Source organism: Carassius auratus, chromosome 35 (genome assembly GCF_003368295.1).
Source record: "Carassius auratus strain Wakin chromosome 35, ASM336829v1, whole genome shotgun sequence".
Lineage (NCBI taxonomy): Eukaryota > Metazoa > Chordata > Actinopteri > Cypriniformes > Cyprinidae > Carassius > Carassius auratus.
The window spans coordinates 14,043,443-14,068,315 of NC_039277.1; the positions used below are offsets into that span (position 1 = coordinate 14,043,443).

At 36.8% G+C, this 24,873-nt stretch overlaps 1 protein-coding gene and 1 long non-coding RNA gene across 3 annotated transcripts in view; both read left to right on the forward strand.

Annotated features, from left to right (window-relative positions):
• The window catches only part of LOC113054524 (kin of IRRE-like protein 3), a 128,943-nt gene that overhangs the window by 70,217 nt on the left and 33,853 nt on the right, over window positions 1-24,873 (forward strand). For both annotated transcript variants that reach the window (XM_026220135.1, XM_026220134.1), the window contains exons 2-3: window positions 1,083-1,232; window positions 6,947-7,096. In XM_026220135.1, coding sequence (XP_026075920.1) covers window positions 1,083-1,232; window positions 6,947-7,096 — 300 coding nt within the window. The remainder of the gene's footprint in view (window positions 1-1,082; window positions 1,233-6,946; window positions 7,097-24,873) is intronic.
• LOC113054525 (uncharacterized) lies at window positions 13,795-14,822 on the forward strand. Its single transcript, XR_003277396.1, has 3 exons — window positions 13,795-13,857; window positions 13,960-14,172; window positions 14,261-14,822. It is a non-coding gene; the product is annotated as an uncharacterized LOC113054525 (long non-coding RNA).

A 24,873-nucleotide genomic window follows, 5' to 3' on the forward strand; every position in this document is an offset into this window, starting at 1 on the left:
GGGTAGGCGAACAAAAGAAGTACATTTTAAAGCTAAGACCAAGTGTGAGTATTGGTGTTAACTTCAAACAGCAAAATTAGATGACAGCGTACAGAGAGAAAAATATGCTTGGCATCCCAGCTGTGTAAAAACAGCATCCCGCAGAAATCCTGCCACATCAGTGGAAGTCCAAGCCCTTTTTATGAAAGATGCACCACGCAGAGCTTCACTTTATTGAATTTAAGACAAAAATCGACCAAAGTGGTCTCGGGAGATGCACAAGGCTCCTCCGTTTCTCTGGTGTGTCAACTGTTTTCATATTAAAAGACCACAAAAAAAAAAAAGGGAAAAGGTGAGGGAAAGCGACTGTTGAAAGGACGAGATGTTTATTTCTCTGAGGATCTTCTGCGAATATATTCTCAGAGAAATACATATTCCCTTTCTATTGATGCTCTTATCCGCTTTCCGGAACGGCGAAAAATAACTTGGTCTGTCTCACTCTGCAATTTAATGTGAAGGGTAACACGTACTTTTCACCTCCCGTACTGAAGACTACTTACCTTCAGGGCACTTTTTCATTTGCACCTCATTCTATTAGACTTCAAGGTGAACAGCTGTCTGCGAGCGGCCGTTCCGGAGCACCACTGAGCCCGTCATCCGGCACTGACGCGGTTTGTCGTCGGGAAAGTTATTTTGCCTGCTAAGCTGAGTTTGCGTGAGTGGAAGTAGAGTTTGAGGAGCTTCGGCTGCGAGCCACGAGCTGATTTATGCTGCAGATGCTGCAGTCTTGTGGATCTCAGCAGTGTCATGTTCAGCTTTCCTGACTGTGAGGCACCTACTCGTAGTTCTGTGTGTCACTGAACTTTATTAAGGATTCCAGTGACATGAAGTTGAAATTTATAGATTTATTCTTCAAAGTGAGTTTTGGAAGTTGGAGTAGATTTACTAGAGCCATAATAGCGATCCTCAAGTAAAAGACTATTTTTTTTTTTTTCTTTGGAAATCTTCTGGCAGGGGCAGCCAGCTCTGACAAATTGTATTTGATGATTTAGAATTGTGACCTCCCTTGTTCATTCTTTCTCTCTCTCTCCTTTCTGTTTTAGGAAGCTGTGTTGTGTTTATCCAGCAGCCCCATGATCTGGTGGTCGTAGCCGGGCAGCCCGTGACCCTGCCGTGCTCCATAACTGGATACCATGGCATGGTGCTGTGGGTCAAAGACGGTCTCGCTCTGGGGGTCAACCGAGACATGTCAGGTAAGAGCTTTTGCTGCAGTCTGTCTCATATCCTAACCTGTGGTGAAATATCTCGGCCTCTCATGGCTAGTTTTTGTTCACCAGTTGCTTGCATATATGATTGACCACATGTACAAAGTTGGTTGATTACATAATTGCAGTTTTATTTATAATTTACTCTAATTACACAATTGCAATTTATGTTTAGGCAGTATAAGACAGAGTACAGTCAATGCTTATCAAGTCTACATTTAAACAGTTATAAAGTCTTTTCTCTTCTAATGCTTATCATTGTAGAACTTGACCTTCATATTTTCCGAGAGATTAAGTATTTAGAACTTGAAATGAAAACAATGTCTGTAAAGAAAATAATTCATTTGCACTGCCATTCAAAATTAATGAAGTTAAAATAAAAATGAATAAAAATAACAAAAACTCAGCAACTTGACTAAAACTACAGTAATTCAATATATTCATAAAAAATATAATAGTGTTTCAGTAATACTAAAATAATATTTTAAAAACGTCAGGGAAAGGGGGTAGAATTATGAAATATTATTATGTTTTTAAATAACAGTTTTCTAATCTTGTGTACTTTAAAATGTAGTTTATTCCGGTGATGCTGTGATTACTCCAGTCTTCAGTGTCTCATGATCCTAGAAATCATTCTAATGTGCTGATTTGGTGCTTAAGAAGCATTTCTTATCATTATTATCAATGTTGAAAACATTGTGGAAATATTTTTGTGGAAACTTTGATACACTTTTCCAGGATACTTTGATGAATAAAGAATTTATTTATTGTATTTATTTGAAAAACAAAACTGTCACGTTTGATCAATTTAATGCATCTTAGCTGAATCAAAGTAAAAATGTCTTTGATTCTTACTGATTTTGTCATACACATTTTTCATTTGTTCTGCATGCACTTCTTCGGCCTCGCTTTAAAAAAACAAAACAAAACAAAACATCTCAATAGGTTTGAGACACCAGATCAGCGCCTATATGCGTTTTAGATGTTTGACTTCCTGTAACGATTAGTAGAGAAGCAGGTTGCCGCTCTTAACCCTGGGCCATGCATGATTTATGGCTAGCGTTGCACATTTTAACCTGAGTTTTTGTTTTATTTTTGTTTTTTTACACATTTGCTTTTTTGGCTTCCCATATGAAAACACAAAATGATGAGATGATAATCATGGGGAGAAAAATAACTGAATAAAATCTGATATGTGACGTTATGCTGTGATACCAATTATACTCACTACAAGGGGCGATACCAAAAATGTTATTTTGGGAAAAATGGTTCCTATTCAAGTAACCCTTTGAAATTATTAGAATTACTCTGAAATGGAAGAATTTACCTTTTATTTAACAGGAACAACTATAAGGTTGGAGGCACAAAAAACACAACACAAATCTTAAATGTGTAAAATATTAATGCAGTGAACCCAGTAAACACCATGAAAGTACTGAAATGTGTGCATGCAAAATGTTATATTTAAAAATGATCTTATGACCAAGTTCATTTCCACCATTTTTATTATTGACATTCAAATATAAAACGCTTCTTTGCTTTGCTCTGCTTTGCAGTGTAAGTTACAGTTAAACTGAAACCAAAGTCAAGACATTGGCTGCTCAAAACATCCCCGCTTCTCTGCCAGATCTGTTTGTGTCATTACAGAGACGTTAAATGCCTTAGACATTTCTTTGTCTTGTCTTTTCTCCAGTTAGACACTATAATACAAGGACAACAGCCCGTTCTGTCAGTTTGTGAATGCTTCCCCTGACATTCTCTTACCCTAGCAGCCTTGCAGCTTTTTTCCACCACTAACTTTTCCTGATTGTTGTGAAGGTTTTTCTGTTTGTTTCAGAAAGTGCCTATTAAAAGTACTGTCAGACTGAGCAAAGCAAAGCAACAAACGAGAATTAATTGCATTTCCATCATTAATTAAGGCAAACACTTCATCATCCACAGAACCCCAGAGAGACGCGCAGCAAGTGCAGCTGTTTAACATTCACATGACAAGGTTTACGAATTAATTTCTGTGAACAGATTGAAATGTTCTCAGAAAACGTCTCTTCATGCAAGGACAACCTTTAGGTTAAGGTTTGCAAAATCAGTACAGATTATTTTGTAAATCACAAACAAATCAGAGATGATTAACGGACTCGCTTTATTCACTACGCCACATTTACTGACTGTTTTATTTGCAATGGACTGTCAGATTGTAAGAAAACGTTGGTCTCATTCACATTTATTGTACATCTCTTAAGATTCAATTTGTTGAATGCCGCTTCCAAATTCGCTTCAGCTTGCTTAAAGTTGAACTTACTAGCTCTTTGAAATATTTATTGTGTAACGAAGCAGAATTCAATGATTTATTCTCATATCTAACTCAAAGTAGAGCGATCAGATCCTATTTAGCTAACGTTACACATAATTGCTGGATCAAGAGGTCATTATCGCTAACAATAGTTGCTGATTGCGTTTTACGTATGCACTTCAAGAAACGAGCAATTAATATCTGAAGATTGAGCCTTTAGCAGAGACCTCATTTAGTTCTCTCGTAATGTGTGATTTTAAACTAAATACTTTAACAAGAAAGGACTTTGATTTTAGGCAGCAGTTTCTCCAAAAGTTACTCATTTTTAGCTGTGGCCCCAGGCAGCGTTTAGTCATGGACGGCGCTCTTAATTGAGCCTCTTAGGGCTTGAATTTCCTTTCCACTGCATCTTTCTTTCTCCGAGCGTTTATAAGTGTCCAGGGAGTCTTGGATATCAATGTACCACATTATAATCGAGTATGGAGCTGTGATATGGAATCGACAATGGCAACCAGACAAAGTCGCGCTTCAAAAAAGAAGTGAAAACGTAACTCACTAAAAAGTCAAGTGAGCTAGAGTGCTGACATAAACGGATATCAGTGTGTTCAGAGCAGCTCTAAGCCTACTGATAGTTTCAAACCTGAACAATTTGTGTATTTTTTACAAGGCATTGTCGGGTTTTCTTAAGAACCATCGCACGTTTTATCACCTGCAGTTTCACACTGATGAAATGACACATCCTGCGATCAGTATGACATAGATATCTATATCGTTCCAGGACGAGTGTCCTCAAAGCTTGAGAAGTTACAGATTTTGTGACAGCGAGACTGACGTTAGCAAAACGCTTGATTAGGATGCCCGTCTGTGTATATCTCCCCCTTCAGCTTTCACGTTCCTTCGCTCTGAGCTTTGATCTGCCTCCGTTCAGCCAAGTTTCAAGCGTGCTTCCATCCATTGGAGTGTCAGTGAAATGCCCACAGTGTGATAAATCCATGTCCCAGCTCTCTATCGCAGCTGCTATTGATCCAACATGAAGCCGAATCCATTTCATGGGATTCATTACCTTTAATAGGGTCATTTCACATTGTTTCTTCTAATTGACAGCCATTGTCTGAGGCCGCCCAGTCAAGCATATTGGGGAATTTATCAGAGCTTTATTGAGGCGCCTGTATGCCTCAATAATCCCTAATGAATACAGCTCTTAAATAAAAGGCAAAAGAAGATCCAGTGGCAGGAAACCTGAAGGCTGTAATGACACTATTGATTCCTAATACAGGCTTATTACCAGATATCACAGGGCAGCCAAACAGTCTTTCATATAAAGGATCACCAGGGTTTCAAAGACATGCCATGGTAACAGTTTACCAGATTGTGTTCAGATTTAGACCTGCTCCGGGCTGCGATCTGTTTTCTGATATGAGCAGATTAACTAAAAATGAGACATCTGTCTCGAGTAGAGCATCATGTAGCAATTTTGTTGTTCCAATTTTTTTTTTCAAGCTACAAAGGCTCCATTCATCATTTATTGAACATGCAATATTCACTTTTGTAGTTACTGATTTTTCCTTGAAGGATACATTTTAAAATAAATAAATAATAATAATAATTGCGATTCAAATGTTTGGGGTCAGTGCTTTTTTATGGTTTTGAATGGCAATTTTGCTTTACAAACTAAGTATTTTATATATATATATATATATATATATATATATATATATATATTTTTTTTTTTTTAACATATTTTCACATGGAATTGAATTGGAATTTCCAGTGATGGCAAAGCTGAATTTACAATAGGTTTCAGTGTCACATGATTCTTCAGAAATTATGAGGTTGAAAGGGAAGCGCAAATGAAAGATGAAAGTACCAAAATGTGTCCGTACTAAATCTTATATTTAAAAATTAGCTTATGACCAGATGATTTCCACCATGATTTTTAATATTGACATTCATATATAAAGGCTTGATTGCTTTGCAGTGTAAGTTACAGTCAGACTGAAACCAAAGTCAAGACATTGGCTGCTCAAAACATCCGCGCGTCTCTGCCAGATCTGTTTGTGTCTTTACAGAGACGTTAAATGCCTTAGACATTTCTTTCTCCTCTTTTCTCCAGTTAGACACTATAATACAAGGACAACGGCCCATTCTGTCAGTTTGTGAATGCTTCCCCTGACATTCTCTTACCTAGCAGCCTTGCAGCTTTTTTCCATCACTTAAGTCTTCACAACAGTCTTCAGTGTCACATGACCCTTCAGAAATCATTCTAATATGCTGATTTGTTTCTCAAGAATTTATTTTTTATTATCATCAATGTTGAAAACAGTCGTGCTACTTATTTATTTATTTTTTGTGGAAACTACTAGATTTTTTTCAGGATTTTTTGATGAATAGAACGTTTAAAAGAGCAGAATTGATTGTAGAAATTCTTGATATTTTTTATCTATTTAAAGCATCCTTGATTAATAACCGTTAATTTCTTCAAATCTTCGTTAATCTTTCTGACCCCAAACTTTTGAATGGTAGTGTATATGAGTTAATGTGCAACCCTGCTCTCTAGATATTGACTATTAAAAAATTATATAAAATAATAATGATATTTAAGTATCCATACTCTGGAAAGGAGTGTTAATCATTTGACAAAGTCATTTAAATTCAGTATATGCTCTTACTTTTAATCTACTACTTTCTTTAAATTAACGGTTAACTAGTTATCAGTCTTTTCAAATATGTATAAAGCATATTTATGATATGGTATTGTGTAGCAGTTTGATCTGTGATCACTTTGCCAGAAGTCAAGATGCATGTTTATGTTTTAAGGTTTAGAATACCACAGAGAATATTCTTCATGTTTTTGTTTTTATAATTACAGTAAATGTGACTGGAAATCATTCAAGGCCAACTCTGAATATGTGTTGTCCTTTATTATGCAGTGAAATATTGGCATTTAGTCCAGCTTTAAATAAAGTGGCCTTAACTACGATGCACTTGCATCAAAAAATAAGTGCAATAGTGTAATCATTAATTTAATTACATATTTTTTTTTTACAGATGTAATTACATGCAGATATTTTTTGAATGTAAGTGCAATGTAAAAACATGCATGTACACAATAATTGCATTGTTCCAAATGATTCATTTAAAAGTAAGCACATAGTAGTTAAGGCCACTTAATTTAAAGTGAGACCTACCATTTCTATATGCTTCTAATATTTCACCCATTCATGACACTAGAATTTAACAATACTTTAGCACATAACTTAGTTAAAAACAATAAAACCCGCAATAACAAAGATAGCGATTAAACTGAATATTTTAGATAACTAATATGCTCGGGGTTACTTTAGGCTCCAGGGCAGAAATGATACTGCTTGGAAATATGTTAATATGTTTCATTTTAAACTTTGTGTTTCAGGTTATCCACGCTATGATGTGATTGGGGACCACAGCAAAGGCGAATATCACCTTCTGATTCAGAGGACAGAACTAACCGACGACGGCAGCTTTGAGTGTCAAGCCATCCAGGTTGCTACCAGATCTCGACCTGCTCGGCTCACTGTTTTGGGTCAGTGTCACCTACCAGAACCTTCCATTAAAAGAGACAGAGAGATGAACAATTGACGGACCGACCGACCACTTAATTTAAAGTTGGACCGATAGATATGCAGATGTTCATTATGTTACATTACAAGCAAGTTCTGTGTTTCACCTTTTGCTTCTCTTCTCTAATTGAAGCATTTTTTGCACGAGTGCAGATGGATGGATTGATGGATGAACTGACGGACTGTCAGACAAATCGATACATACTTTAACTAGAACAGCACTAGAACAGTGAAAGAAAGCAAGGCCCTGAGAATGAGAAAGCATGAAAAAGCCCCGCCTGTGCAATACTGTGAATGTAGACAAAAACAAAGTCAATCTCTGAGTCAAATAAATGTGTGATATTCTGAAATCAGGGCTAATCAGCTTTAATAAGACACATTAGATATGTTTGCAATCGATAGAGGTCCTGACACAAATGCATTGCGTCAGCTTAGCTCCCAGGCAGCCCAACTCTGCCTGATTATCATTATTGATTTTTTTTCCCTTTCCTTTGTTAAAACTATGATATATTCCAGAGGAACAGGTTCATTACGCTGGCCTCGGAGTAACAGCATTTTAAACCAGTAATCTGAGTCTAGACACTTAAAGCCAAGTGAAGATGCCGGCGATTCCAGGTCCATTAAAATGATTAATTATAGATGAGAGGCCGCTCATTTGTTTTTATTTTTTGCTGGTCCGGTGGCAGCAGAGACAAATCATCGTGCTCCCCAGGGCAGAGCCATTAGCCTGACATGTAATCCCACACAAACTGGCTTACTTCTGAAAAGTTGCATACAAAACCTCAAACGGCTCCTGAGCGAGGTAATGAACCTCATGAAGGGACTCCGTCACCGACAATCCCCTGTCACTTCCCTCCGGTGGGGGGGTGATGGCGCGTGACCACAATCAGACGCGGCGGTTGGTTCGTTCGCTCTCTTTCTCTATCTCTCTCCTGACAGCAGAGATCTAGAGTGGTCTTTGTAACCTGATTGGATGCCTGGCCTGTGAAGACTCCAACCTGTCTTGGTCGCTTACTTAGAAAAATGTCTGTGGAGGCTTTTTCCCGACTTCGACTTTCAAGCCCGGTGTTTGGGCATGAGTTCAGGGCTCTGCTGTGATGCATTAATATGTATAGGTCTCAAATCCATGTGTATCGGCCACTAAATGGCGTCTCCGGTCCCCCGCGGAGCCCTCATGCAAATTTAGAGTGAGTTCACGCTTTCTTTTATTCTCTTTCAAGCGGCACGGCTTCGCAATATGGCTCTCAAACAATCAATCTCTGTTTCTAATGTGTGTCTCTGCAATCACATGAGTGCGAACCTGGCAGCAGGAGGGCGACTGACCTGCCGGAGTGACATTTGAACTTTGAACATCCGTAGGAGAGTTGTGGGGTAACCCAGTTTACTTTGTGGTGGCCAGGCTGCTGAATAAGACATGAGATGTGGTTGGTACACATCGCTGAAGAAGGACCCCTGAGGCTAATTAGATCCAAGGAATTCCCCTAAAGCTAAGGCGAGGAGCTGGAGAGAGAGCGCGAGCCGCGCAGCAACTCAGTGAACCATGAGGAGAAACCCAAGCCACTTCCAAAGGTCACCATTGTTTAAAAAGAGCTACTGCATTGTTTCTGTAAGCTCTCCGCATTTGTTCTGCTCATTGTCTTCGGGGTTAAAGAGCTTGTGAGATTTGGCTGCTTTCGGACTTAATTAGAGGCTTTCTTTCCTTCTTTACATGATTTGATGAGAATGACAACAAGGCACATGGAACAAAAGTACAGTTTGTTCCATGGGTCAAACTTTCTTAAATTCAACATTGACCCATGCACTCTTTCTAGTCTTATAAGAAACCTTTGTTGGTTATTTCAAGGAGAAAAGTTTGAAAAGGACTTGCTCTCTCTCTCTCTGAATTGAATTTTCTCCCTTTGTGCTTCAACACCTATCCTCCAGACAATTTTAGTCTGCTATGTAGTGTAATTTTGTTATTCTACAGTCAGTTCACAAGGATAAAATTATGTTTAACCCTAAATTATTTATTTTTAAGCAAAAAGTCATAATTAAAGGGACACTCCACCCAAAATGAAAATTTTGTCATTAATCACTTACCCCCATGTCGTTCCAAACCCGTAAAAGCTTCGTTCATCTTCGGAAAACACAATTTAAGATATTTTGGATGAAAACTGGGAAGCTTATGACTGTCCCATAGATTGCCAAGTAAGTAACTCTGTCAAGTATAAAAAGCATCATCAGAATAGTCACATCTTCCATCAGTGATTCAACCATAACGGTATCGTGTTCGTAAGTGAAGAAAACAAAAATAACAACTTTATTCAACAATTCCTTTGTCAACAGTCTCCTCTGTGTCTCTCCACATCACTCAGACTCCCTACGCTCTTCGGTGTCAGCTGCGCCACATAAATGTGCTGTTTCTGCGTGTATGTATGCTTTGCTTTGAAAGAAAACAGCGCATCCTTATGGCGTGGCTGACACAGAAGAGCATAGGCAGTTTTAATCCAAAATATCTTAAATTGTGTCCCGAAGATGAACAAAAGCTTTTACGGGTTTGGAACAACATCGTGGTAAGTGATTAATGACCAAAATTTCATTTTAGAATGGAGTATCCCTTTAAAGGAATCTAATATGCCTTTTTCACGAGACACAGCTGGAAGAGACACAGCTGGAAGAAATGTGTGAGTTAAAAGTAAAATAAATTACATAAATAATTGCATTCTTTCAGTCTCTATTTTGGTTGGTAAACCCCGATTCAATACAAGAGCATGCATGCTTGTGTGTGTGTGTGTGTGTGTTTATTTTAAATAAATGCTTTCTTTTGAACTTTTTATTCATATAGAAATATATATATATATAAATATATAACCCTAAGACATTTTTTTGAAGACAAATCTTTTGAACAGTAGTATTGATGAGCTAAAATCCAAAAAAATTGTCATTTTGAAGTTAATTGTGCAGTCACGTCACATTAATTAGGTCTAAATGTGGACTTCTCAGAGTAGTAGTAGGAAAAGCTAGTGGATTAAAGCTTTGTACGTGATGTTTTCCCCTGCCTTAAGAGCATGTTGAACAAGCCATGTTAACTCATCCCAGAGGGAGACAAACATTAGTCCTAATGAGAGGAGACTGCAATTACTTGTAGTCTTTCAAAGCAAAGAGGCTGTTCAGATACTCCTTTTCATGGATAAGACACTGGTCAGGGATCATCACCCAATTCTCCGAAAACTAGAATGGAAAGGTGACAAAAATATGTCCTTTTGTCTTTTCACCCCCTTTTTTTATGGAGTTCTCAACCTTTTGCAGCAAGCTATCTCACCCAGCCCTGTCCAAATACATTCCCCGTCTCGTCATGTTAATGTCAGTGCTATTGTTGGCTGCAAAAAGGCACCTCACAGCCAGACTGGGAACAGAGAAAGCAAACAACGCTGTGATGAAATTGAAAATGCAGAGTTCACAGATACTGGTCTTTTCCCCCACTACATTGTTCTCTTGGTTTTAAATGCAAGAATTATCACCTCAGTCTGTAAGTGCAGTTAGTGTTATGAATTTTTAAAAATGTATTGAAGTTTGCGACAGCTGTTCCTCATTTCAAATGCTACACTTTGTTGAATAGGCAGCAGGCATGCAGCAACATCTGCATCTTGGAAAAAATGTGAATTCACTGACAGGTACATCGTGCTTCTGTGTCACAGCAGAATACAAACTCACACTAATGTGACATAGGTGCAAAACTTCGGCAGAGATATATGCAGTGTCTAAAATGAACTTGCAAAATGCTAAATGTGGATAACCAACCCGTTCTCATCAGTCTGCGTATAAATAACACGACTTTACATTTTCTATTTGCGTGTAATGCATACGCCAAATGCCATTTTTGCGTGCATATGATACGCCAATCCTTCCCATTAATTTCGGTGGAGAGCAGATGCGTCCAAATAACACGCATCATCTTCAGCGGCAGTGACGTCACTAGCGTGGCTCGTTCAGTTCACCTGATGCGCGTACACCTTCAAACAGGTAAGCAAGGGTAAATATATTTTTTTATTCTTCTTTTTGTAATGATATCACGTGGTTAAGCGTATTGTTTTAATTATTTCAGTATTTCTGCATCACGTTAGACAGGGCCGTGTTTTTAAAGGGCAGTTTATGCTCAAATTGGGTCAGTGGGCTGCTCAGCTAGCCTACCATTGTCATTAGCCTAAGCTAACCTGTACTGTTTATAGACCTGTTGCAGTTTTAAATAAATTTATGATGTGACATATGGGTCTTCAGCTTTTAGACATGACTAATACAAGCACAACAAAGCACCCAACCCAATATCGCGTGATAATCGTGATCGTGTAAAAAGTCCACACATTTAGCATATTTTTACAATACTAGCCTAACTTTTGCTTGACCACGTCATGTGTAGCCAATACACACACAGTAACTACAGCATATTTACCATGCTTCTCCTACTGTAACCGTAGTTTTACTCTGGACTTTGTAACGCACATAACCACGACATTTACTATGGGTTTACCATAGTAACCATAGTTTTACTCTGGTATTTGTAGTTACTAACACACAATAACCACGACATTTACTATGGGTTTACCATAGTAACCATAGTTTTACTCTGGTATTTGTAGTTACTAACACACAATAACCATGACATTTACTATGGGTTTACCATAGTAACCATAGTTTTACTCTGGTATTTGTAGTTACTAACACACAATAACCACGACATTTACTATGGGTTTACCATAGTAACCATAGTTTTACTTTGGTATTTGTAGTTACTAACACACAATAACCACGACATTTACTATGGGTTTACCATAGTAACCATAGTTTTACTCTGGTATTTGTAGTTACTAACACACAATAACCACGACATTTACTATGGGTTTACCATAGTAACCATAGTTTTACTCTGGTATTTGTAGTTACTAACACACAATAACCACAACATTTACTATGGGTTTACCATAGTAACCATAGTTTTACTCTGGTATTTGTATTTACTAACACACAATAACCACAACACTTACCAGGATTTTACCACAGTAACTGTTTTTACTCTACACTATTTGTAAAGCACAGTAACCACTAAGTTTGCCATGCCTTTAATATCTTTTTGTGATGTAATTGTAATTCAGTGTTTTTTCTGTCTTGCAGTTACGTCGGATTACATACTCCACAACAACCTGTAATCCAGCAGATCTTTAAAGAAGCCATCTCTTGTCAAATCTCTCTCTCTCTCTCTCTCTCTCTCTCTCTCTCTCTCTCGCTCTGCTAGAATTAACAGGGAACTTCAACTCCACGCTCCCAATGCTGATATTGAAGAAGCTGTCAAGGGGGCTGAACAAGTCCTTCAAAGGATCAACCCTTCACAGGTAATGTTGAAGACTCTTAGTTATAACTGATTTGCTTTAATGAACGCATCCTTATATTATGTGTTAATCAAATATTTTGGTCACATATCATTTTAACACACTGTCTCAACATGTTTATATTTCAGGAAGGCCTGTCATGATATTTGAATTTGACCATCTTGTGCATTTATGAAGAAGACCAAAAGCTGCAAAGGCAAACACTTGGTACGTCAGATACATTTTTCTCAGCATTTGATGTTTCTTAAATTTTGGTTCACTTAGCCCATCAGGAAGAACACTCAACAAAGAGCATGTTGTAGTAGTAATAATTCATCCAATAATCATATTATATTGCACAAGCGTACTTGTACAAAATTCTACAACTTTTACTCCTACTGCTGTTATTGGCCATTACCACAGCTCCCATCAGATTGTGCCCATTGTAAGAGTGTTTATATCATGAAGTTTAAATGAAGTCCATTGTATTCTTTATTAATCTTTACAAATTGGTGCCGCCCCTTCCTGTTTCAACAGTACATGATATCTGTCCACACCTCATAGTCTGCCTTTCTTTCTATGGTGACGTTACTGAACACATCTGTCTTAGAAGCAAGAGAATGGAAATCCTAGTTTAACTTTTCAAGTGCTACAAATCAGATCTTCAATGAATTTGGGCAATCAGATCACTTAAAGTTGTTCACACAAAGACCAATAACTATAATGAGAAGTATTTTAGCATCCACACCAACAGACAATACTGTTCTCTTAAATCTCTTAAATGTTCCCCTCATTCTGTTAAATTTATACACAAAATTCTGCATTTCTCTGCCTTTTTCACTTCATCTTCATGCTGTACTCCCTCACTCACACATTCTTTTATGCTCTGTTGTAAGGCAGAAACTGAGAGTTTGCATGATGGCATTTTCTCAGACGCTGAATCTGATGTGTACAGATGAACTCAGGAGCCTACTAGAGTTGCCAAGGAACTTGTGATTGAAGTATATAATTATATCTGCTTTATTTATATTTTTAAACAACAATAATGATTAAACATGGGGTCAATAAATATTTTCTTGTTTTACAGCTGAAGACCAGAAACGCAAAGAAAATCAGTCAAACCAGTCCTAAAGAAATGAGGAATGAACATGGACTTCTTGTGCCCCAAAAGAAAAGACAGAAAGGTGAAAAGTTTCACATTTCAATTTGTATTTCTGAATTCAATGCAGTTATGTGTCGTACAACATTGATGTTGATCTCTCAAAAGACTTTTCAAGTCCACAGTTATAGTTTTTCACATATACATCTTTTTTATAGCTCCTAAAATGAGCAAATAAGCTGTGCATCATCTCTGTGATTTGGGAAGGAAATGACTGAATATGGTGAGTACTGACACCTGCAACTGTATTCACCAACACTATTACTCTAGAATGGTTATTGCTGTTATTGCTGACTTATTGTTTTGTCTGTTTGTTTGAATTAAGATGAAGCCAATTGATGAAGATATCAATTGAATGGCCACCGAGTGCATCACTGCTACCTGAACCCATCAGTTATCTTCTGTGAAGACTGCATTCACAAACCGCTCTACTGCGACAGCTCAGATGTTACGGCCTGTAAAAGTAAACATCACAGCTAAACAACGAGAGCTAGTTGTGGTGGGATTCTTTTGGCCAATATCCCCAACAAGAATCAATGTTAAGTCCAGTGCAACAATTATAAATAAAAATACTATATATTGTTTATTGATTTACTATAACCTAAATACATGTTTTGGCCCTCCAGGACATCTAGACCAGGTGGAGTGTGAGGAGGACCGTCAGAGACTCCAGCCAGCCGAGCCATGGATTGCTCTCACTGTTACCATCAGGCAGACGTTATCACAGAACCTACACCAGCAGACAGTGAGACAAGTTCCTTTCACAGGCAATCAGACTGAACTGAACTCATACCAGTAAAACCATACACACCCCACCAACCTCATATGCCCTGCACTCTTATCAGTTATGCTGACTGGACTCAATATTATTATGCACCCTGACATTCTGTTTGCACTAATTCATACCGTGCTTTACTGCAGAGATGTATGTGTACTGTGATTATTATTGTTTTCAATTCATGCTCTTTGTATAGCATAATTTTTAACATATATTGTTCTCTACCTGAATTGAGTCCCTTATATATGTGTGTTGCATATATATATATTCAGAATTTGTATTTCATATATATTCATGAATTAATTCATTTGTCATCCATACTGTCACGCTGCAGTCTGCACCCAAGACTTTCATCACCTGTATACTTGTGTTCATTGTATTGTGACAATAAAGATATTTGATTTAAATTAGTTACATGTCTTTTGTTCATCAGTTGTGCTGTAGGGTGCTGCATAACAACTGCAAAAAAAAAATGTATGACATGGAAGATTATGATATGTCCAGGACATGGACAAGCAAGAAGAGGAAGAAAAGCAGGAGAGCTCTAAAAACTTGATGTGATTCTTTGGGGCTCAAGATATTTCACCATGCATGCATTTGCATGGTTTCATCTGATTAGAAAAACATGGTTTTAACATAACCCATTTTTAATATTGTTAAAAATTGTATATCATTTGTCTTAATACACTACTTTAGTTGTCTTTATGTTGTATCCTCCAGTAAAGTACTGCACATGGTGTTGGATAATAAAGTAGGGTGAATATTCTATATTAAGAATGGTGTTTGGTAAATACACCATTTAATTTTGTAAACAATAGATAAATGTGTTTTAATTAAGAAATGAACATTTGGTTACATTAATGACATTCAGTTAGATGAAGGGCAGGCTGAAAGCTGCATTAGAAGATACTGCATGGACTATAATGCTGCAGGAATTTCATGTACAACTGAAGGTGATGGACAAGGGAAAGATCAACATGAATCCAGTACTGTATAATAAGCAAGATGAGCATGCACATTACTGATGTTTAGTACCCGAGGAGGACAAATATGAGGAGTATTTTACACAGAGACACAAATTAGCTCTTAATATTATGATTCTTTGCATTGCATGAATTGTATGGCTTTGCACTATAAACTACACACTCTCTGTACCTTGTCTTACTGAATGACACATTGACACTGTGAAAGTACAATGAAGTGTCACAGTATGTATTGGTTGTTTAAATTGGTGTCTTTGTTTACTTTCAATACTGTATCCTTGCACCTGATATAATTCAATATTTGGAGCCTATTCCAAATAGGCACTGATGTATATTTTTATGGTTCTATTCTTATTCTAAGATAAACATGACTTACAACTTACATATTGACAATTTGTTGAAAAGAAAAACTTAAAAATTATGACTCAGCACAGTCTGTTGTCCATGATGAGAAAAGGTATTTGTATGTTTTACTGCCCTTCCATCTTCAAGGGCCCAGTAGAGTCCCCTAGAAGAGCAAAAAAATGTAAATTTCAAATGGCTGTAAATCAAAGTCTGATTATAGTGTCAAAGAAAAAATTGGCAGGACAACTACTTATGCTATGCTAATTAAATAATGTTGGACAGAGTTTTCAAACATATATGGAAAGGTGGTATAAAGGTGTTTAAAAAAGTGCACTTAGTAAAATATCGAATTTCAGCCTGCCTCTTAAATATGTCATTAATTTTTACACAATGAACATGTTTAGATGACCCTTTGTTAAAAAAGATTGCATTTTCCCATTTTTTTAATTATTAAACATTTTAAACTACATTACCCATAAGCCTCTGCCATTCTATCGTTTGAACGCGAGTAATATTAGCGCTGGTATTTGGAGTTTATTGGAGTTGTGCTTAGGGTTAGGGTTACGATTTCGGTAAAGAGGTAATTTCTCACGACATAGCAACACTGCATTGTTAACTGAAGGTGTTACTGACGTAATCATTACAGTCAAACGGACTTTGCAACATTAAGCGGTTTATAATTTGGGTTAAAAGATAGTCCAATCACAGCGAGTTCTGCGAGAGCCAAGGGAACGTCAAAGCCAATGGCAACCCAGTTGAGCAGAGGCGTCACACTAACTTGTACATATATGGTCATTTATGCCGGGAGCTTCCGGGTTCCTGTAGTGAATGGACAGAAGCTGCAGTTACCCTGATGCAGCAAGAAATACGTTGATTAAAGGTGTTTTTTTGTTTTGTGTTTTAACGAAGGTATAATGATTCCCATTGTATTGAATAGGCTACATTGTTTACACTAATATTAGTGTACAGTACTTAAACTCAAAAGTTTGCATATACTGTGTGAAAAATAAATGTCAAAATGTTTCATTTGCTTAAAAAAAACACCTCTGAAGATTATTTAAACACAATATTTTTCTACTACTCAATTTTCCTTCTGTAATATTTACAATGTATTTATAGTGTATTAAAGGTAAACAATTTATCACATCTACGTTTCATGGAAATGGACCCTAAAAACTTGCCATTCTTAGATCCACCAGTTGAACTATAGGAATAGAAAACAAACAAACAAACATCATGACATCAATCACTCATTGTCTAGTCATTTTACAGTGTTTATTGATATGTCAAACTTTTCGCAGATAAACATAGTGCCCAGAACAGTCTCTCTCCAGTTTATTCCACTATGAAAAAAAAGAAAAGTTGATAAAAAAAAAAAATGCATAGAGGTAACTAAGTGAAAACAAACAAACAAAATTGCAACAGAAACTCCCTTCAAAAAACATAAGTTTAATATTCAAAAATAAAAAGGGAATTTGTTTACAGAAATCCTGACAAAAGATGCCAAAGAATAATCAAGGCTACAGTTGAAAATATATTGTTTTCTTCCCTTTATCAACCAAATAGGCAAAAATGATTAAGAACAATGCTATTTTACAATTATAACCTTTAAAAACATATATCCTGTAATCATTGTTTGCTTCTATTGTGAATAAATGCAAAACAAATAAATGGTTAATAATTATTATTATTATTATGTGTATATATATATATATATATACAGGAGTGCTTATAGTAGAGATTGGAGTGATGAATGTAGAGGAAAAATGAATACAAGCAGAAATGCTAAGACTGGAGGTTGGCAGTAAAGGACTGAGAGCAGATGTGTCACACAAGAGAGGAAGATCTGGAAGCTTTTGAATGGGCTGATATTGTGAAGAGCTGATGAAGAATGATTAAGTAATCTGTGAGAAATCCTGCAAGAAGAAACAAAGATAATTTATCACATTATGAACAACAAAAACACTGACAACAACAAATGGCAGAATACAACATACTGTAACTGCAGTGTGCATAGCAGTAATTGTACAGTATTGTCTGTTGGTGTGGATGCTAAAATACTTCTCATTATAGTTATTGGTCTTTGTGTGAACAACTTTAAGTGATCTGATTGCCCAAATTCATTGAAGATCTGATTTGTAGCACTTGAAAAGTTAAACTAGGATTTCCATTCTCTTGCTTCTAAGACAGATGTGTTCAGTAACGTCACCATAGAAAGAAAGGCAGACTATGAGGTGTGGACAGATATCATGTACTGTTGAAACAGGAAGGGGCGGCACCAATTTGTAAAGATTAATAAAGAATACAATGGACTTCATTTAAACTTCATGATATAAACACTCTTACAATGGGCACAATCTGATGGGAGCTGTGGTAATGGCCAATAACAGCAGTAGGAGTAAAAGTTGTAGAATTTTGTACAAGTACGCTTGTGCAATATAATATGATTATTGGATGAATTATTACTACTACAACATGCTCTTTGTTGAGTGTTCTTCCTGATGGGCTAAGTGAACCAAAATTTAAGAAACATCAAATGCTGAGAAAAATGTATCTGACGTACCAAGTGTTTGCCTTTGCAGCTTTTGGTCTTCTTCATAAATGCACAAGATGGTCAAATTCAAATATCATGACAGGCCTTCCTGAAATATAAACATGTTGAGACAGTGTGTTAAAATGATCTGTGACCAAAATATTTGATTAACACATAATATAAGGATGCGTTCATTAAAGCAAATCAGTTATAACTAAGAGTCTTCAACATTACCTGTGAAGGGTTGATCCTTTGAAGGACTTGTTCAGCCCCCTTGACAGCTTCTTCAATATCAGCATTGGGAGCGTGGAGTTGAAGTTCCCTGTTAATTCTAGCAGAGCGAGAGAGAGAGAGAGAGAGAGAGAGAGAGAGAGAGAGAGAGAGAGAGAGATTTGACAAGAGATGGCTTCTTTAAAGATCTGCTGGATTACAGGTTGTTGTGGAGTATGTAATCCGACGTAACTGCAAGACAGAAAAAACACTGAATTACAATTACATCACAAAAAGATATTAAAGGCATGGCAAACTTAGTGGTTACTGTGCTTTACAAATAGTGTAGAGTAAAAACAGTTACTGTGGTAAAATCCTGGTAAGTGTTGTGGTTATTGTGTGTTAGTAAATACAAATACCAGAGTAAAACTATGGTTACTATGGTAAACCCATAGTAAATGTCGTGGTTATTGTGTGTTAGTAACTACAAATACCAGAGTAAAACTATGGTTACTATGGTAAACCCATAGTAAATGTCGTGGTTATTGTGTGTTAGTAACTAAAAAAACCAGAGTAAAACTATGGTTACTATGGTAAACCCATAGTAAATGTCGTGGTTATTGTGTGTTAGTAACTACAAATACCAAAGTAAAACTATGGTTACTATGGTAAACCCATAGTAAATGTCGTGGTTATTGTGTGTTAGTAACTACAAATACCAGAGTAAAACTATGGTTACTATGGTAAACCCATAGTAAATGTCGTGGTTATGTGCGTTACAAAGTCCAAAGTAAAACTACGGTTACAGTAGGAGAAGCATGGTAAATATGCTGTAGTTACTGTGTGTGTATTGGCTACACATGACGTGGTCAAGCAAAAGTTAGGCTAGTATTGTAAAAATATGCTAAATGTGTGGACTTTTTACACGATCACGATTATCACGCGATATTGGGTTGGGTGCTTTGTTGTGCTTGTATTAGTCATGTCTAAAAGCTGAAGACCCATATGTCACATCATAAATTTATTTAAAACTGCAACAGGTCTATAAACAGTACAGGTTAGCTTAGGCTAATGACAATGGTAGGCTAGCTGAGCAGCCCACTGACCCATAATTTGAGCATAAACTGCCCTTTAAAAACACGGCCCTGTCTAACGTGATGCAGAAATACTGAAATAATTAAAACAATACGCTTAACCACGTGATATCATTACAAAAAGAAGAATAAAAAAATATATTTACCCTTGCTTACCTGTTTGAAGGTGTACGCGCATCAGGTGAACTGAACGAGCCACGCTAGTGACGTCACTGCCGCTGAAGATGATGCGTGTTATTTGGACGCATCTGCTCTCCACCGAAATTAATGGGAAGGATTGGCGTATCATATGCACGCAAAAATGGCATTTGGCGTATGCATTACACGCAAATAGAAAGTGTAAAGTCGTGTTATTTATACGCAGACTGATGAGAACGGGTTGGGATAACAATAGGCTTTGAGGAAGTAAATTAGCCACTTACATTTACACATTCTGCAGATACTTTTATCCAAAGTGACTTACATTTCTTCATAACCTTTGCCTTGCTAATGCCATGCGCTACTGTTTTGAGCTACATAATGGGTGGTTTCAAATTTAAATAACACATTTTGTTCTTCACGATTCTTGGATGAATAGAAAGTTCAAATGAACAACATTTATTTAAAATGCAATATTTTGTAACGTTATAAATGTCTTTACTGATCAATTCAATGTATCTTTACTCAATAAATAAATTAATGTCTTTAAACATAAAAAAAAAAACAACAACAAAGAAAAAAACAACAACTTACTGACCCCAAACTTTAGATTTTTATGTCTGGATTTTACAAACTATATTAAATATGGACATCTTAACTATATCTTTGAAATTTTACACATTCAAAAGGACTTTATAAATATTCATTCACTAATGTTGTACAAGTTTCTATCCAAATGTAGGCATCTGCAGAATACAAACTCAGATTCTATCTAAATGAAATAAAGATCACATTGCCATATCCTACAGAGGGAAAGAAAAACTGCACGGTGACGGGCTCCTCCTGTACCGTGGAGCTCCCACAGGACGTGTGGAGCGGGAGGCAGAGTTCTGACTAGAACGGAGCGCTGTTGTTCGCTGACCTGTTCAGGCCAAGGGGCTCTCTGGTGTGGGCCACTTACATCCGTACATGCTATAATGCTTTTTTGTTTCCCCCGATCACTACTGTTTCTGAGCATCAGATGTCTCAGTGACATGTCTTCCCTCCGAGAGAAGCTTTTAAGGGAACTCGAGCAGAAGGAGTGGGATAAATCGTTCTCAATTCAGTGTTTATGTCAATAACGGCACCCTGCAGTTTAAAGCTCATCAAGCTGACATCATTTTTTTTATTTATACTTACTATTCATGTCATAACCATAGAACAAACATGCTGAACCTAAAGCGTAATTTAACTTTTAATATTCATCGCTAATAGATTTAACTCCAATAAATGACAGCCTGTCTTTATATAATAATTAAGACATATTAATGTGAAATGACAATACTAGTCTTAACTAAAATTAAGAAAATCATAGTAATCATAGTCAATTATCTGATGCATAGGCCAGAGCTTTCAGCATTAAAAGAAACAGATAAGAGTATACAGAGACCTGGGGAGCTTTTATTCTACAGATGTTTATGAACAAGCAAAACAGTGTATCTTAAGTCTCACTTGAGGCTATTTCCCTCAAACAGAGCGAACTGTTTGCAATTGAAAAACAGGCCCAAGGTCGGTTAGATGCTTTCACATTGATAAGCTGACAAGAGGATGTAAGACAATGACTTCTATTACACAACAAACAGATTAGATCACTGCCGCAAGGCCGTTTGGCCATTGTGCTATTTAGTCAACATTATTGCACAAAGGCGACAATAAAACTACAATGATAATGTTGTTGAACGTGCAATTCAAGGTTGGTTAATAGTTAATGAAATGCAGGTTCCATTAATTATGTTAAAAATAGCCCTGGATTTAACATTCTCTGCCCTTGTGTTAACGTGTAAACTTTTTCAAATGTTATTTCACCTTGTTCATGCGATTTTAATTGGATTTCCTACAGTTCATTTGAAACTAACTGCCCTCTTTTGAACCTTCAAAAGGCGAAACCCCACACCATCATTATCCGATCAACAAGAGCATGGTTTCAAACAACTCGGAGGAATATTTCACTTCAAATCCTTTCATTTAACTAAATGTTTATGTCCTGGTAACAAGATCACATCTGCTCCTGTTTAAAGGGCTTTTCTTGTGAACATGCGTGAGTATTTTTAGTTAATACACCTGAAAAAAAAAGAAGGGATAATTGCTAAAGGCTGTGTGCCGCTGTGTGGTAAAACAAATAAACTCAGGATGAAAGTGATTAATCCACCATGCTACCAATTCCTGTGAGAGAAAGACAGAGAGAGGGAATGAGAAAGGGAGAGAGAGACATCTCCAGATGTAAGACCACATCCAGGTACATTATAAAATAGGTCACATTTCCCAGAATGCCCCTTCTCTCTTGTTTCCAAAATGAAATTGCTCCATTTTTCTCCTTCCACATGCTGAATGACTCGAGGTGTCTCAAGGGTCCAGTGTATCAAGAGGGCAGAGACAGAAGTAATTCAGTCCTGGCTGTTTGTTAGGCTCTATGTGAGAGTTTCCCCCCACTCTGAACAGCAATTACGGTGGGATGATTAATCCATCGTGTTGACCAGCTCAACACAAAGAAGATGATTGGCTGTATTAAGGCACCGGCTTGGAAGCGTTGCACCAGGGAATATTTGCAAACATGGCGGTCACAAGAAGGTTTAACATGGTTATGCCAGTTTCTGGCACTCGCAAGGAGAGCATGAACCATCTTGGATTCATGCCACATGGAGAGTCACGGGATGCCATCCTAAGCTGTTTGGAAATGGCAGTGTGTGAATTCACACCATAATATATTGGCTCTCAGCTTTCTGGAATTCTGGGACTTGAATGTTAGATTGCAGTGCCAGCTTCCTTTCTCTCCTTCTCTCTAATGCAACCCCATCAATAACTGAAACTTGAGAAGACAGACTGATTGACTTAACTGTTGTGCTCATTTGCATACACTTAGCCTCTGGTCTATGAGTCCTGGAAAACAATCCCAGCATGCAGTTGTAAGCTATGTTTGTATCACTTGAAAAAAAACAACAACGAATGAGTTAGCTCTAAACAGGCAAAGCACTTAGGCGTTAAAACAAGCCGTTAAGAATGGCTTTGATGTCTAGATGGCGAAAGGAATATGACACTGACTTTAATAACTCCTGGAAATGAGAGTGGATTGTGAGTGGATGGAAGTACTTTGAATTAGCTGATGCTAATTTAAAAGCAGCAAAGGGATTTCATTCCAGTTTTCTGTTTGAGCGGTAAACCAAGGACCACTATTACTGTTACTCATTTGCATATCTATCTGTCTGTCTGTTTATCTCTCTATCTACAGGCGAATCTCAATAAATTAGAATGTCGTGGAAAAGTTTATTTATTTCAGTAATTCAACCCAAATTGTGAAACTTGTGTATTAAATAAATTCATTGCACATAAACTGAAGTAGTTTAAGTCTTTGGTTCTTTTAATTGTGATGATTTTGGCTCACATTTTTTACAAAACCCACCAATTCACTATCTCAAAAAATTAGAATATGGTGACATGCCAATCAGCTAATCAACTCAAAACACCAGCAAAGGCTTCCTGAGCCTTCAAAATGGTCTAGGCTACACAAGCCACTTCTGAACCACAGAGAACATCAGAGGCGTCTTACCTGGGCTAAGGAGAAGAAGAACATGACTGTTTCCCAGTGGTCCAAAGTCTTCTGTTCAGATGATAGCAAGTTTTGTATTTTATTTGGAGACCAAGGTCCTCGAGTCTAGAGGAAGCGTGGAGAAGCTCATAGTTGCTTGAAGTCCAGAGTTAAGTTTCCACAGTCTGTGATGATTAGGGGTACAATGTCATCTGCTCGTGTTGGTCCATTGTGTTTTTTTGAAATCCAAAGTCACTGCTCCCATTTACCAAGAAATTTTGGAGAACGTCATACTTCCTTCTGCTGACCAGCTTTTTGAAGATGCTGATTTCATTTTCCAGCAAGATTTGGCAGCTGCCCACACTGTCAAAAACACCAAAAGTTGGTTAAATGACCATGATGTTGGTGTGCTTGACTGGCCAGCAAACTCACCAGACCTGAACCCCAGAGAAAATCTATGGGGTACTGTCTAGGGGAAAATGAGAAACGAGAGACCAAAAAATGCAGATGAGCTGAAGGCCACTGTCAAAGAAACCTGGGCTTCCAGACCACCTCAGCAGTGCCACAAACTGATCACCTCCATGCCAAGCCGAATTGAGGCAGTAATTAAAGCAAAAGGAACCCCTCCCAAGTATTGAACACATGTACAGTAAATGAACATACTTTCCAGGAGGCCAAAAATTCACTATATATATATATATATATATATATATATATATATATATATATATATATATATATATATATATATATATATATATATATATATACACATATATTTTATTGGTCTTATGAAGTGTTCTAATTTGTTGAGATTGTTGAATTGGCGGGTTTTTGTTACATTTAAAAGAACCAAAGACTTAAACTACTTCAGTCTGTGTGCATTGAATTTATTTAATGCATGAGTTTCACAATTTGAATTGAATTACTGAAATAAATGAACTTTTTCATGACATTCAAATTTATTAAGATGCATCTGTATCTATCTGTCTGTCTGTCTGTCTCTGTATACACTAATGTAAAATGGTAATATTGTAAAATATTACAACTGAAAAATTATTAGAATTTAAAAACTTTTTTTATTTGAATAAATTTGAAATATATATTTCTGTGATGCAAAACTGAATTTTCAGCAGCCTTTACTTCTTCAATGTCACATTTTCCTTCAGAAATCATTCTTATAAGCTGATGAAAACATGAATAATTTATTATTTGTATTATTTTTATTCTTTGAGGATTCTTTAATGAATAGAAATCTTCTGTAACATTATAAATGTTTACTTTTGGTCAATTTATTTAATTCTTTTACAAAAAAAAAAAAACATCTTACTGACACCATAGTTAAAACAGAAATGTATATCTATTACACATATATCATCTGCCTGTGTGCACACAGTTAAACAGATTTACTTTTCCATCACGACAGACCGAATCAGTTTTCTGCTTTTCATTTTTTCCGCATTCTTTCTTTATCTCTCACTTTCTCTAATCTCTCCCACTCTCTTTTTTTTTTCTCTCCCGCAAAACCATGCTGACAAATAGATGTGGCTGTGGCCTTTATACATGAGGACAAAAGGGACAAAAAAGAGACAAATT